Source organism: Schistocerca piceifrons, chromosome 7 (assembly GCF_021461385.2).
Source record: "Schistocerca piceifrons isolate TAMUIC-IGC-003096 chromosome 7, iqSchPice1.1, whole genome shotgun sequence".
NCBI lineage: Eukaryota > Metazoa > Arthropoda > Insecta > Orthoptera > Acrididae > Schistocerca > Schistocerca piceifrons.
In genome coordinates, this window is record NC_060144.1 from 368,294,589 (window position 1) to 368,311,650 (window position 17,062).

General features: G+C 39.5%; 1 protein-coding gene across 1 annotated transcript in view; it reads right to left on the reverse strand.

Annotated features, from left to right (window-relative positions):
- Positions 1-587: 587 nt before the first annotated feature.
- LOC124804759 (ufm1-specific protease 2) overlaps positions 588-17,062 on the reverse strand; it is a 77,031-nt gene continuing 60,556 nt past the window's right edge. Inside the window, exons 6-10 of the mRNA XM_047265067.1 lie at positions 7,640-7,909; positions 5,340-5,486; positions 5,074-5,200; positions 4,661-4,914; positions 588-1,358 (exon numbers count right to left, since the gene is read on the reverse strand). Coding sequence (XP_047121023.1) covers positions 1,147-1,358; positions 4,661-4,914; positions 5,074-5,200; positions 5,340-5,486; positions 7,640-7,909 — 1,010 coding nt within the window. The 3' untranslated portion in view covers positions 588-1,146. The remainder of the gene's footprint in view (positions 1,359-4,660; positions 4,915-5,073; positions 5,201-5,339; positions 5,487-7,639; positions 7,910-17,062) is intronic.

The window sequence follows — 17,062 nt, forward strand, 5'->3', positions numbered from 1 at the left end:
GGGTTTCGTACTGTGCTACCCAAACAAAGAGGAAATAGCCCAAATAACATTACTATCTACACGTTCAGTACAATCTCACATTATCAAGACTCGAAGAAGAAGGGAGGACTCATAGTTCTGTTATTTTAATGAAAAAAGACAGCAAAGGTATCTTTTTCTGATATTTAAGATACAAGGATGTACTTGAGATTAAAATAAAATGTTTTGCTGCAGACTGGTGTATGAATCTGGAAAGAACTTCATCAACCTTCAGTTTTATTATGAATATACAATATTCATTCATTCTCTTTCTTCATTAACTCAGTACTGTACACATGTTCTCATCTTCAGCAACTTAGACGTTCCAAGTTTTCAATCCACCATGACTTCTCTTTTGTGCATTACAAAAATGTTTGAAGATGGTGTGTAACTCATCTGGTATTTGTATATTTTTTTACCATGATTTTCTTTTTCACAAAAAAACCTGTTTTGTTCTTGGCAGCAAAGAATTAACGGTACTACCAGAAAGCAGAAAATCAGACTAATTTTCACAAACAAAATATTTTATTTTACACCAACAACTTAAATATCCATTGTGAAAAATATAGAACAATACCGTATAAAACATCACACAAATAACAATATAAAAATGTCAACAAATAATTTTAGAAAGAAATGCAGTTATAACTGCAGAAACCAAACATGTTACAACTTACAAATGATGGATACTATTTACAAACAATTCTTTTAAAAGCATTTATCCTGCATAGCACATTTTTTTCACACAATACTTTTCTTTCAAAGTAATATATATGAGTAGAAAAATTAGTGTTAATACCCACATTTTATAATGAAGGAAGATGAGTATGTATGGCCTTCAGATATGGAAAACTAGTCTACAGAGTTACCAGCAACAGCTATTTCATAACTGCCTTGCAAACATAGTTTCTCAAGGTTAAATATCTTAATTGGGTGATTAACACCAAGACATATGAAGTCATTCATGCCACTCAAAACTGTATGCAAGATCAAATGCAATTCACTGACACAGACAAAAGAACATCAACATTAAAAAGAATGTGTTGAAAGGTTATAAAACTGAACAGGAAATACAGCGTTTGCAGCAGTAACATGCCCAGTCTTTACAGTTGAAAGAATGTGTATAACTTAAATAAGTACAGGGCACAGTGGTAAACATAAGTTATAGAAAGCCCCTTTTGACCAAAACTCAACACTTTTCCATCCACACCAGCCTTTACTTTGAACTATACTTAGGTCATCAACTCCTGTATAATGTGGATCTAGAATCAGAAACTTCAAATTCCCAGTTTCATTGCAATAGTGGACTCCTATGATTGTATGAGCCAAGACACCACCACCTGAAAGAGAAATTAATGTAAGGCATATAACCTCAAAAGAATTTTAAATTTTATAAAACAGAATGATCCTGCCTCTCTCCTGCAAACCTGAACCACCAACGTAGCTCAGTAGTTTATGAATTATTGTTTTTAATGCTCTGCATAAGAATGCTTTCTGCATGAAGGCTGCAGGAACATTTCCAATCAGAAATGGGCTTCAAGTGCTGTGCTTACATCTACACTTTCTGCTCTCTATATGTTAGGCATGTTCCATGGTATGTTGTCTGCAAACACCATTAGCGCGGGAAATGGAAACCAGGATGATGGTGGCCTTTTTAATAACGGCAAATTTCACTAAAAAAGTCTGAGCGAGTTCACCCACGAACTAGAGATTAAATAAACAGATTACAATGTTTCTCTAGCTCATATTCCTGAAGAACTGCATTTATTAATCAACTGCTTCAGTGTGTAATATAAATGATTTTTCACAAAACTGAACATTCAGAAAAACAGTGCTTGCACAACTTGTCCTTGGAACTGATCAATTTCTGATAACATATTCTGATATAAATTACATTTCATAGTTTGAAAGTTCTTCTCTAAACACTGATTACTCAGAAGTATACAAAAAGTTGGAAGCTCTATTGGTTAATCACTTCTGCTGGAATCAGTCTGTTTAAATAAAGGAAGATGAAGCTTAAGAAAGTTGAAAATTGGCAAATTCAAATATGTCCTCTAACTACACTTAAGGACAACAAGTTTTAAGAGTTGATCAATCTCTTATGCCCCCAACAACATCTCTTTCCTCAGTAAGTGTGATCTGACGGCGATTCCTTTTCCCTGCCACGCAGCAGCATTCATACGGAGCCCGAGATATCACGATTGCCATGTAGACACAGTTCCTCATGGTTCTGTTAATAGCACAAGACAAGAGTACAATGGGTGTGCCCTTTAGCAGAATTTTGCACTTAAATATGTGTGCACCTTCGCTTATCATCATTTACCTAGGTTTGCAGCAGTTTCATCAGATACAGTGTTCAACTGCTTGCGTTATGGTTCTCTCTCATTTGTATTTGCTCTGGATTGATCTTACAACAAGAACTTAGTTGTTACTGACTACTTGTAACTGCCATTTTTCCATTTGTCACCTCAACACTTAGTGCTGAGTGATACTGAACAAGATTACCTACACCGAGTACGAATAGGTAACAGGATTTAATGTTATGTCGACTACGAGGTCATTAGGCAGGAAGTACAAGCAAGAATTGGTGCAGTATGGGGAAGAAAATCAACAAAGTCCTTTTCAAAGGAACGATTTTTGACAAACAACTTTGGAGAACCTTGGAAAATTTAAATTTATATTGCCAAATAGTGATTTAAATCAATGAATCCAAAATGCATGTTCAGTATCCTCACTCCATATATATAGCCAACCACCTTAAGAAGTTACACGAGAAAAGTGTGCACTCAGAAATGACCGGTGGTTGCTGACAGCTGAAAGGCACAATAGCAAAATCACAGATTTTGAACAGTCCATTCAACATTGCAGTTTCTTACAAGCATCAACAGCTGACAAATATAAATAATTACACAAAATAATCTATAATGTCACTTTTGAAACTCAATATGACTGTCTTCATTGAGTACCAAACAATAGTGTCAACAAAATCTGAAGACAATGAAAATAAATGTTCCAAAACTTGTTGCAATAATGTAATATATTCAATATTTTACACAACAGACCTGTTTCAGTTTAATTGCCATTACTGAGTGATGTGTGAAAGTAACATCAATAAGATTATCTACACAAAAATCATGGCGGTTTTATGTTTACATTTGGATTGGTACTTATGTTGAGTAGAAAATGACAACCATACTGAATCTATAGTAATGTTTTTTCCTCACAAGTTTAGGTAAGTATGATATTTTGTAGTTAAAAAATGTAAAAAATATATTTTTGACAAATATTTTGACAGTTATTTACTATGATGCTATATGTTTACAAAGTATGTACAGCTTTAGTTTGGGAATGTTCATAATTATTCGTTTTGGTATTCTGTTTAATTTCTAACACAGTTTCAGTTTCCTCAGCTTTGTAGTGTTGAGTTCTCAGATGTACATAGAAGCTTGATGGATTGCTATCACTGTTTCTACGGTGTCTTTAAACATCCATCATTTATGTATAAATAATCTTACCAATGCTATTTTTGCGGGTCACTTGATAATGGCAATTAAACTGAAACAGGTCTGTCTTGTAAAATATTGAATATATTACCTTATTGCAGCTAGTTTTAGTGCTTTCATTTTCATTACGTCAAAGTACACTATGCTGCGGGCCCAACGGAATGTAAGAGCTGAAGAAGTGGCCACAATCAACAAATCATCAATAACTCACGAAAAGTGGCTCTATTAATCAATATCTTCCCTCTATTCATCTTTTGAATCATTTGACTATCATTCTGATGCTGTTAGTTGCTCTTTTCTTTCAACTGACTTTGGCTCTTCCTTTCACTTAAGTTATAGTCTAGAAAACTGATCTCTATCTGTCTTATTACAGTCTTCTTTCTCTGCCCTTTCCCAACATCCCTTTTCCTCTTTTCTACTTCTCAAGTGCTTACACTCTGTAACTGAATCACTTCTCCCCCCTTTCCTGATAAAGCTTGCTCATTATCAGCATTCCTTTTCCTGCAGGATAACTCTGGAGGACAACTCTTAAGAATGCGGTATTCTTGTGACATGACTACAGAAATTTGCACAGACTGAAGGAATACAAGGAGCTAAGCATCCTACTGAAGGCTGTCCTGTTTTCTATGTTACCATCACTTTTACACAGATTTAATCTCTAATGAGTAAAGTCTTTTCACCCATGAAATGTATCCTGTATCATGATATTTTCAGAAGCAATCATACTTTTAAAGTTATGTAGGATTTGGACATATGGTCCTGAATGAAAATCAGACATCTGGGATTTCATGTTTCTCTGTTAGGTTCTTAGACACGGACTTGGCTTTCTTAGCTGAATATGTCATCTTAGAGGCTACTGAGCTTGTGCAAAGTGACTTTTCATCTTTCATCTCCATGGGCTAATAAATGAATTCTTATGAGAATAAGGGCAGAGGTGAACTTACAGCTATACACCTAACACGTTAATATTTACCATTTAAAAATGTGAATCAATTAATTAGATGCATCTAGTAGTTTTGTACTGAGCAGAGGTGAACTTAAGGCTATAAGCCAAACACATTAATATTTACCATGTAAAAATGTGAATCAATTAAATAGATGCATCTAGTTGTTTTGTACTGAGCTAACTAAATTCATACCTATCATTACTGGAGTCCCATGAGTTCTAAAGTGTTCCAGTAACTCCCCTCCTTGATACGCAAGCTCCTCACCAGAGCTCACTGATAAAATTCTTGAAGTCACACCCAGTACTGTTTCCAAGTAAAAGCTGACTTCAGTGGAGCCAATCCACTGCTTTGATCCAATAAATGATGATGGTTTATCACCTATTGAAACAAGGCATTCTTGAATTTCCTTGTGTGTTGGCACTGGTTTGTCAGTATAGCCTTGCCACCTGCAATCAGAAATTTATTTTTTTATTTCATCTCTGCCTCGTAACAGCTAATGTCTTCATGCTCTATAGTTGTGATCACTTTTGCGAAAGAAAGTTTAACTACATAAAATGTGTAATTTACAGTCACAATACTGAATCACAGAATGTTACATAACATACCTGAACCATGACACCACTGTTTGAAGTGATCTATAGGCACATCCCCATCCATCATCATCCATTCGGTCTTGCATGTAGTGATGATAACTGTAAAGCCCCCGAACAACAGCCACTTCTCCACCTTTAACTATAAATTTGTACTGCATTAGACTTCATATAAGAAAAGTGTCAAACAAATCATTGTATGAACTACTGTCAAATAACTACCTATTACCAATATTTGCTAAATGATGTTAAATGGCACACAATATTTTGTCTATATTTACCTCCTGAAGGACTGAGGCCTTCATGTGGATTAATCAGTGGAAATGGTTTTGGTAAATCATCACGGAAAACAAATGCATTTGCCCGCCGGAAGAAAGGCTTATCATCTGGGAGATGAAATTGTTGATGCAAAACCGATCGAATCTGTGCTGAACAGAGACACAGAGTTATTACTGTCATATTACAGCATTCAGAATGCATATAAAGGAACAAAAAGACATACTTTAAGTAATGCACAACTGTCAAAATGCCATGAAATGATGAGTCCCAATCTGGCACAAACCTTTTTTTCCTCCAGGAAGTTTTGTTATAAAGGACACACTGCTGTGATCTGAAAGCTTCATTCTCCATTAATTATGCATTTCAATTTCACACATTATTTGCTCAACAGCTCTGAGTGAATGAGTTAACAACTGAATTCTCAACAGATGTACTAATATTTTATTCTCTCTATAGAAGTCAATTACAGCAGTGCTCTTTCCACAACATCATAACCATTGTTATCATGATGTCTCAATCTTCTGTATCAAAATACTGTACTGTTAGGCAGCAGGGTTCTCTTTGAGGTAGAGAGGAAAGCACGTGGACTTTTAATGTGGGAACCATTCAAAAGCTGAAAGCTGCTCAGTGAAGAATGGAGAGGTGTATGTTCAAAATTATCTTAAGAGACATGGAAAACAAACACATGGACCAGGAGGTGGACAGGAGTCAAAGACTTACACATGACCGTAAATGGCCCCACACACAAGCGATGGATTACTCCCAATTTTGGCAGCAAGATTACCTGCAATACAGCCTTGTTTTCTTTGTAAAATGTTTTGATGGCTTTGATGATTCTGACAAGAGGTTTAGGATACAATATATAGGGTGATTTAACACTGTCATCACCCATTGAAATTCCTAAGTTGCAGCATACAGATAAGCTGTCAGAAAGGGTATTATATATTTGATATATGTAGTGTTACTGATTTGATATTTAAATTAATGAGGGAGAGCATATGAAGATCAGAAGATGTCCTCATAAGCATTCACAGTGTTGTTCGAAAATATTATGCCTTGGAGTAGCATCACAGGAATTGTTGGAGCACTTAAAGAATAATAACTAAAAATAATTTATAACTTTTTCGTGGTATCCTTTGTAGGAGAGCAAACTACACTTACAAAAATCTAAAACTAGTTTGGACATTCGATTGGGTGAAAAATTTAATGTTGCCTTCATTTATTTCACTTAAGTGTCCCAGCTTAATATCAAAACAAGGAAGCAAAAATATTCTGCCTCTATTTAGAAAAATATTGAAGACTTATTGAAACTTGTTTTGGTTCTGCACCTGCCATTTTCTCTGCACTTCAACTTATTAGTTAAGCACTGTTTATGAGACTATTCTAATATGCATTCTAATGAATGCTATTAGTGCTTCGCAGTGATAACTGAGTTTGTCCTCACGTAGCAGAAAGCATAAAACATTTATTGTGTACTACAAAATGCAGTATTTTGGTATCAATACACAATATCTATGGTAATGGAAAGTCATGATAGAATGTAAATATAGGAGAACTTTTGAATTGTCAATAGGCGCATAAGCAAGACAAACTTTGCTAGCTTTCAGAGGAAGTCTTTTATAAGCTACGACATCCCCCCCCCCCCCCCCACCTTGCCTTCAACACCCACACATAGTAGCAGATGGAGTCATTGAGAGCCATGTAAATCAAACTGAAAATTTGCTTTTTTGAGCTAAAGTGCATGCTCCCCCCCCAGGCTGGTGTTTTTTTATACTTTGGTCGCTAGATTGCCTTTTTTGTTGGTTTTATTTAAGGTTTATGATTTTTCTAACACTTTATATTTCCCTTTATTGGTTGATTTTGGTTCTTATTATTTTATATTTTATCTATTTATAATTTTGCCCCCCCCCCCCCCCCCCCCACTCACTGTGCTGGTTGAATATACTGTGCGTGTGTGTGTGTGTGTGTGTGTGTGTGTGTGTGTGGGGGGGGGGGGGGGGGGGGGGGGGGGAGGGGGGATGTGTGCACTTCAGCTTGGAAAAAAAAAAGAGAAGGGGTTTTCAGTTTGATTTATGTGCCTGTCAATGCCTCAACACCTCTAGTATTTCCTTTAATCCTAAATATATACACAATTTTTATACCAAAATGAAGTATTTACTATTGGCTCAGAGTACTCAATGATAAAATATTGAATTTAAATGGCTTTAAGATAAAGAAGTCCTCAAAAATCAACGAAATTTAATTTTAAGAATATTAAAAACTTCAAAGGAAAATGAAAAGTTATGAAAAACTTGATACTTACAAAGGTCATCATCTTTTGAGTTTTTGGGGTACACCAAAGTCACAAAATGGCTAAAGTTTTTGGGCATAAAGTGAAACGGTAATGGCAATGAAAATCTTGAGCTGTCTCCAGAATCATGGGATAGCTGCTTAATTAAAGATTCTTCTGATAACTGGAGACTGGCCTTCACACTCTTCTGCAAGCATTTGTACAGGTCCTGAAGGGAACTCTTGCGGTTTACCATAGACAGACCATCTATGTGGATCCATATCTTCAAACACTCATAATGTTCTGAAAATTAACAAATGTTACAGTGGCGAATAAACAAATTCTATGCAAAACAAAGAAGATATAGGTATTCTTGAGTTGATTGCTGCCTAAAAAGCAACTAAAGTAAAACGAATAATTTTTTTAAACCATTCATCTTTTGTCTTAGGTAAGACACAACAAAATAAAACCAGTGTAATAATTGGTATTAATTTTCATTTGTTCCTTTGTCAAGCTTTGCCTTATTGTCACTGGCAAGCAATCTGCCTCCTGGTGAAGAAAATGTGGCAGCTGCTAATTATAAATCATAGTGCAGAAATTAACGGTTATTAAGTAATTTTTTCCACAAGGAATGGATTTGTATTACTTTCGTAATGACATGACTAAAAAAAACCTGTAGTATTTCTAAGAAAGGACTTGCAGCCACCAGTCACTATTTACGTTCTCATTTTTTTAATTCATTAACCTGTGTTGGTTTCAGCTGCTTTTGCACCTAACCTACGTACAGCAGGTACACATTTAGATTTAGACAATTCAAGGCAAATAAGAGCCCTATGTCTGCTTCCTTTTTATAAGTTTGGCTAAAGAAATCCTGGCAGAATGCAATGCACAGTCTGTACCTCTGAGTCACACGTGACATTATAGCATAAAAATGTACAGAATTAAGCAGGAATCAAAAGTTGGAATCGATTTCGACATTATCAACTGCTGCAAAATTTTTAGCAGTAGATGGTGTTGGTTTTCATACAATATAATATCTCTGGAAATTAATAATGCTACAGATGTTCTTTGCATTAAAAAACATATCTAAAAATAGACATTTCCATATGATTTCTAGTAAAATGTAAGAACTGAGCTTCTTATTTTATCATCGAAGTATAAGATTGTTCCAGAATCAGCGATCTGGTCACAGTTCCAGAAAATGTGGACACCACTCACAAAATGGTTTCTGGTATGCGGAAAAATGCTTAGAAGTAAAACCAGTTACAAAGCCCTAGTTGTCATAGTAATGTCTTGTTTTGTTGTCAAAGAGGTACTTAGGATGTGTAATATAACAACTGTTTTACATACACACATACAAGTGACAAGTGTGCGCGCGTGCCTGCACGCATGCGTGTGCACACACACACACACACACACACACACACACACACACACACACACAGAGAGAGAGAGAGAGAGAGAGAGAGAGAGAGAGAGAGAGAGAGAGAGAGAAGCGGGGAGGGGGGGGAGGGGGAGGAGGAGGAGAAGGAGAAATCATTTACTTAAAGCTAGTTTGAACTCCAAAATGCGTTCTTAGGTATGGTTCTATAAGAGCATTTGTGAACTGGTGCTCACTGCAAAAGTCAGATGTTTGTGCTTCTACAGCCACATGTAGAGCAGTGCCTGGAGTGGAGTGCTGACCTTGGGATGTTCCACTGTTCTCGTATGCAGTACCAGAGTGAGAGAGAGATTACTTCTTTTGTTTAATGCATCATAAAAAATTTTCTGTTTAATACAAATGTTAATGCTGTTGAAATTCATCAGGCCCTCCCTTTGTGACAGGAGGTTGAGAAAGGATGAAAGTGTTGAAAAAAATGGTCCACTTAGATGTCCCCATACCATCATGACAATGCAGGTGACTGGTGATTAACTGTCCTTGAAATCTCTCTGACACTTTAAATCAGTTATAGAAATGTTCAGTCTGTCATTTAGCACAAGTCGGGATTTCAGAAATTGTCATCTCACTGGTTGCAAACTTTTCAAAATAACAAAGAAAGAAAGAGAGCTACTTGAGCTCCTGTTTCTCACACACTTCTCATGAGAAATGAGGGCAACGGTGATGCTTTTTGGCAAAAAATGTCACATGTGACATGTGGTACCACCACTACAACACCCCCAAACTGAAGAATGCCAATACAGAGCAGAAAAGGAGTGTTGAGGGGGCACTGGTGATAGTCAATTCATGGTTGAAGGCTGGCATAGTCATTCCCTTGAACAACAATGTAAGAAAAGATAGACTGCTACTTACCATAAAGAAGACACGTCAAGTTACAGACAGGTATGATTAAAAGGCACTTAGACACAACTTTTGGCCACAGCCTTCGTCAGGACACACACACACACACACACACACACACACACACACACACACACACACACACACACACACACACACAAGAAAAAGCAAGCAAGCACGTAAACCTCTCTCTCTCTCTCTCTCTCTCACACACACACACACACACACACACACACACACACACACACACACACACACGTGAACTCCACCTTCTTGGGCCAGAATGCAACATCACTTGGGATGCAAGCAGCAATCTGGAGGGGGTGGGGAAGGGGAAAAAGGGAGTGTAATGTATGGTGAGGAGAGAGACGAATGCTGTCTGGTGGTGTGTGCAGGAACTAGACTGCCAAAAGGCGCGGCGTCAGGAGGTTGTGGTCAGGGATGCGGGGAAAAAAGGAACAAAAAAGGAGACAAGTGGGGAAAGACGGGAGGATGCATTAACAAAGGCTGCCACTCTCAATCCCAATCCCTTGCTACAAGGATCATATCCCTGTGGAAGACCCACGTGCAAAACCTGCCCACAATACACACCCACCCAGCACTTTCTATTCCAGTCCTGTCACAGGTTTATCCTACCCCATCAGGGGCGGCCATCTGTGAAAGCAGCCATGTCATTTATCTGCTCTGCTGTAATCATTGCACAGCTTTTTCTATTGGTATGACTACCACCCAGTTGTTGATGAGAATGAAAGGCCACCATTCTTGAGAGCAAAGTAGACCACCCTATGGCACAACATGCAGCTGAACGTAACACATTTGATTTGAATGGCTGCTTCACTACCTGAGTCATCTGTATCCTTCCCTCCACCATCACATTTTCGGAACCGTGCAGATGGGAGTTATCCTTACAACACATTCTCCACTCCTGTGATTATACCACCCTCAACCTACAGTAGCATACTGTCCCCACACCCTCCACACAAGTTTCCACCCCCACTGTCCTATCATCACCTCCCATTCTTATGTCCTACCCTGTTTATTTGCAGCCCTCTGCCAATGTGTCCTCCCATCTTTCCCTGCTCCTCTCCTTTTTTGTTACTTTTTCCCCACCTCTCAGACCCATAACCTCCTGACGCTGCATCTGTTGACAGTCTAGTCCCTGCACACTCCACCAGACAGCATTTGTCTCTCTCCCAATCCATACACCGCAATTCGTTCCCCTTCCCCTTCCTCACCCCCTCCAGATAGCTGCTTGCATCCCATGTGATGTTGCATTCTGGCCCGAGATGGGGGAGTTGGCAGTCGTGTGTGCATGAGGTTGCTTGCTTGTGTGTGTGTGTGTGTGTGTGTGTGTGTGTGTGTGTGTGTGTGTGTGTGTGTGTGTGTGTGTGGGCGTGCGCGCATGTGTGCGTGCACCTCTTTATTGATGAAGGCTGTGGGTGAAAGCACTATGTGAGTGCCTTTTAATTGCACCTCTCTGCAACTTGATGTGTCTTCTTTACAGTAAGTAGCAATCTAACTTTTCCTTCATTGTCCTACCTGAAGTTTCCATTGTTTGATCATTCGCTTGAACATCTAGTCTACAGGTCACACTTGTCACTATGTAACTTTCACACAGTTTGCGGCAATGAAGGAAGTTTGTGGTCGACAGAACTTCATGACCAATGCATATGTATAAAAACTTCTGCCCAACTGGCTTAAGTCTAGTTCTAATACTTGATCTGAAAATGGGATTAAAACATTGGTTTGCAGAAAAAAGTGTACCAAAAAGGAGACTATTTATGTAGAAAAATTAAAAAGTGGTACATAAGAATTAATTTTGAAAAATAAAAGTATTAAAAAGATTAATTTATAATTGTTAAATCCTTGCAATTAGCCTTCAACTGTCCTCTGAATGAGTTTCCAGGAAGTAATGGGGGATCTGCAGTTTAACATGGAATCATGATCATCAAGCAAGTTGGCATTTTCCATGTATGATCCAGATAACATAATAACTACAAAAATGAAATTATCTATATGATATAACACTATGGAGTTGTACAACACATGAATCATTAAAATGTGCTTTTTGAAAAGAAGAATCTTTGTTTCATGAGTCACACATAACAATAGAAGATATAAAGCAAATCTGTCTAGAGGCTACAGCACCATCATAAATGTACGGACTGCCTAAAATTCATAAAGAAGGTTTGTTTATCACTGTGGCTAATACGCAACATCATTTATGCACCGACATATGAAGTGGCCAAATATCTGGCCTCACTTTTGATAGTCATGGTGGGACACTGCAGTCACCATGTGCAGAACTGAGCTTCGATGTAATATCTCTTTTTCACATGAGTACCACATCAAGATGCCTTGGTACTCTTAGTAGATCATTTTACGCCCCAAACAGTGAAGCTATTTGAAGATGTGCTCATAACAATGTACTTTAAATGTGATAGGAGTTCTACGAGCAAATTAATGGACTAGCCGTGGGCTTGCCACTTGTGCCTGGGATTGCCAGTCTCTATAAGGAGCACTTTGCAGAGAATGGACTAAAAATGCACAGCTCAAACCTAAATACTTCTTTCATTACCTGGATGACACCTTCATAGGCCATGTGTTCCTGGACCATCTGAAGGGTGTCCATCAAAACATACAGTTCACACCAGACCTAAAACACAATGGATGCCTGCCATTTTTAGACATTCTAATAATAAGAAATGCAGACACTACTCTAGGAAACACAATCTAACAAAGAAGACCAATGCAGATCGTCATGCAAAGAGCTGTCATCATCTAGTGCAGTGGCATACTGTTGTAATGACTCTAGTTCAAAGGGCATGTACCATTAATGGCAAAGGCAGCCTACCAGCTGAGCTGCAACACCTTGAAGTTGTGTTTTGCCAAAAAGGCAGATCAGATTTGCATTAAAGAAAATGAGTGATATAACCACTTACAAAGAAGAGGTAAAGAAAGTGGAAGATACACTTACTTTTATCCCCTGCATTGGACCTCCTTCAGCCAAAACTGCGAGAATCCTTGGAAAACAAAAACATCAAGGAAATCTTCAGACCACCACAAAAAAACAAAAGATATGCTTGGTTCTGGCAACTGGAAATACCCAGTATACATAACATCCGTCAAGAGTGTAGCCTTCAGTACATCAGGCAAACACAGCGCTGCATCCTGCAACACTGCATGGAACAGTTTAGAATCATATGTCTGGGACATGAAGGTGTCAGCAGTGGTAGGAAAGAGCCTCACTGAGGGACTTATGTTTGACTTTGAGAAAACAAAACTGTTGTGCCGTGCTAATGACTGTTGGGAGAGCATTATTAAATAATCTATTTGTCATAACTTTATACAAACACAACATCAGAATTCCCACCAACCAACCTTTATTTCACTTCCATATGAAGGGTAACATAAAGACACTGAATGAAGTACAAATCAGTACAATAACTCTTATCCATAGAATACAATAAAGCACAGTCTAACAGGTGAGTATACAACCATCATGGCTGAGAATCCAGAGCACCGACTTATAAAACGCTGCACTGTCCATGCCAATGTGAGGCGACTTCTTTTGCCTGCCCTTGGAGGCACACACTGTTTGATTATGTGCACTCACTCCGTAGCGTTACAACACTCCTCTTCTCTTGGGGAAAAGTGTTCACTGTGGAGATGTCCATGTCTTCATCAGAAGGGTATGACTGCTGGAGCATGTGTCATGCCATCACAGGGGAATATGGCCTGAAGTGGCATGGGCATGGACAGGTGTGGTGCCCACTCCTCTGCAAGAGGTAATAAGGAGCACTGATGGTGGAAGCACTGTATCCACGTCCACATCCAGGCACGCAATCTGTAATGGAGGAGGCAGAGAAGATGGTGGTGACAGTAGCGGTGGCAGCAACAGGGGCTGCTCTACCCAGTGGTGGCGGCACCCAGAATGACGATGGCACAGAGGCCAGAGGGGGGCATGGACTGCACCGTAGGGGTCAGGGCGGTGCGGAGGGCTCTCTGGCTGTGGGCAGTCAAATGTGGGCAGAACTGGTCATAGTGTCAGGACACCAAGCCACTGGAGGTGCGGCGGTTGTCTCAATAGTGATGAATGACTGCTGGTATCCACTTAGAGCACAGGCCAAACCCTTGGGCCCAGACGGAATCGCTGTGATGTGGGTGCTGGTGGGTGGCCAGGCACCAGCCGGAGTAGATAGAACAGTGTACAGGGCTGGCAGCCGTGAAGCCGCTCTGCTGAGCTATGGTTGACAACAGTAGTGAACCTATTTGAACTCAAGAAAGTGCCCAGGGCTTCCTCAGGAGAAGACTGAGTGACATATTTTTTCATCTGGGTTTTGAATCCACGGACCAGCCGCTCCACCTAATCATTGGACTAGAGGTTACTTAGGTTCTGTGACAAGTATCAACGGAATAGGCCATTAACTCGAGGAGGCAGGTATGATAACACCCCAAGACATAAGGTGACCTTGTTCCAATCTGTTTTGCACTCGTGAAGCTGTTGGGATTGGGTGGACACGAAAAGAACAGGAGTGCATCATCAGTTTCATTGCGATGTGAGCCTTGAAACTCACAGCACACCCTAAACCTTCCAAAAAGAGGGAGGAATATTCCAAGCAGAGCACATCCAGTTGTTGGTACGGAACTTGATCTGATACCAGATGCAGTGTCAGAAATAGAGAATCCAAAAATTTTAATGCATCTAACCCAGACAAATTTTCAGTGTTGGCCTCAGCCACTATTAGGAAGGTCAAAAGCCGAACAACTTCTTTATGCGCTACGGAAGAAGAAAACTGTCTCAGTATGGGTATCTGTTGCTTGTTGTAATTCACCAACTGATGAGAGACAGGAGACAATGCCGGTGATCCAAGATCCATGTAGAGAAGGGAGTAAGTCACCGTTGCATGTCCATTTGCATTTTTAATTTCTTGCCTTGTCTGTAACATGTATTTTAATGTACAGTTAGTTTGGGGCTATCATCACTTGGGAAGCACTGTTCACATCCTTGTTCATGTCTGGTGAAGAAAGCTGACAGTTGCACAAAGATGCGAAATGACCCCTCCCCCCAAAGGTTGTATGCCTCCCAATGCTTTGGGCATATGGCCCACTCACGTTGAATGAAACAATAAGGGCATGACAGGAAAAGAGCACCTGGCTGCTGTTGTGATGCTGGCTGCTGCTGCTTAGCAAGCTGCTGCCTCATGTGACATGGAAACTGCAGTTGCATGGCTGCAAAGTTGTCTTTCCCCCTGGGAGCTAACTGGCAGCAACCCAGGAGGAGAAGAAGAAACAGCAGATACTTTATGCCAAGCTTCCATCTGATTTCCTCAGCCCTAGATACTTAAAAGGACTGGGCAATGTTCAAAATATCTGTGAGAGGGATTTTCACATTGATAAACATGCTCACGAACTTCCTTCTCTGATGCCAGGCATATTATAGCATCATGAATCATTGAATCAGAAATTGAGTTCCGGTCAGCTTCGGTAAAAAAACTGCCAATGGTGGCTAAGCCCGTGAAGTTCTGTTGCACAAGCTCTGTACGATTGTTGCAGCCACTTTTGACAATGGATAATTCAATGCGAGCAGCAATAACATGAGTATGTTTGCAATGATAATTAGACAGCAACTGACACATTTCATCAACAGAAAGACAGGCAGGTTTCTGAAGAGGAGCTGACACAAAACATGATAAACATTAGGAGAAATCCATGACTGAAAGAAAGCTGTACACATGTTGTGGTAGGTGACCTCAAAAGCTAGAAAATATTGACAAATGTATTTTTCACACGATTCCCAAAGTTGCGCAGAATCATTATAGGGTGAAATGGTGGGGGCTTTTCAATGGTGGTCAACCCTGGCACATCAACGATGCTGCTGAATTGTTTAGTGGCTTGGAGAGACCGCTGCTCATTGTGAGAGCTCACTGCTGTTCTACGAGAGACTGAAGAATTTCTTCTACTGACACACTGACCATAGTGGACCAAGAAATGAGACAAGTGTAATAGAATACCTTCTCATTATAAAAAATGTTGTAACATTGTAGAAAAACAATATCAGAATTACACCAACTAAAGTTTACTCCACTTTTGCATGAAGGGATACACCAAGAAAATGGATGAAGTACGAATCGGTACAATAACTCTTAACATGGACTACATTAAAGTACAGTCTTAACAGGTCAGCATACAACCATTACGTAAATTTTAGTCTGGCCAATGACCCGGCGTGCTGGCATAAATAAGGCTGTTTTGTACACGGCACAGCACTTTCTGCGCCATCTGTGCCAATGTGAGGTGACCCCTTTAGGCCGGCCATGCAGGCACATGCTGTTTGATTATGTGCGCTCACTCTAGAGGGTTACAACACTACTGAAATAAGGCTCCACGACAATACTGTCAACAAAGACGAAGGCTACCAGCTAAGTTCGGCATGGTACCCACCACATGGGTTGCCAACCCCTACACAAGGGGAAAGAGTTAGGGAGAGACAGCTGCTGGCAATATACACATACATTTATGTCTGAAAATTTAATGGACCCAGTTTTACTACATTTTGTTTTACTTGTTTCTTTATGTTATATGAAGAAGCTTTAAGTGTATACAGGCAAATGCATGACAGAGGTGCAGCTCTCAAGGAAGTTCTTTTGAAGGTATTACAACAATTCTATCCCTGGAATTGAAGTAACCTCTGCAAGTCTGTCGAATATAACAAGTGGCTAACTGTAAAACCAGTGCATCACAATGCTGCTGACAACGTTTGGGTTGCAGTGGTATCATTGTCCTTAAAGAAATTTCATAACATTCTTTACAATCAACAGTGCTACGATTTCTGCGTTCTTCTACTTGATTTAGGACTGGCACATTCCAACTACATCTCCTGGGACACTGCCTTAGTGAAGCACTGTCCATGAGGGCAGGGAAATTTATGCATTCCAAATGAGGCTGGGTGCTATGTTGGTGGTAGCTGAGATACTGGTAAGGCCAATCCCTGCCAAATAATCCCTGGCTGACGGGCCAGGTAAAGTGTGTCCTGCAATGACCTGTCATTCTCTTTCCTTTCTTTATCTGAAAGTGCCAATGAGTGAACTAAGTAACTTAGAATATCTTGCTATCCTTAGTTACTTCTTTCTTATCTTTATCTTTGCAGTGTAGGAAGATCTCTGAGGCATGAGGAA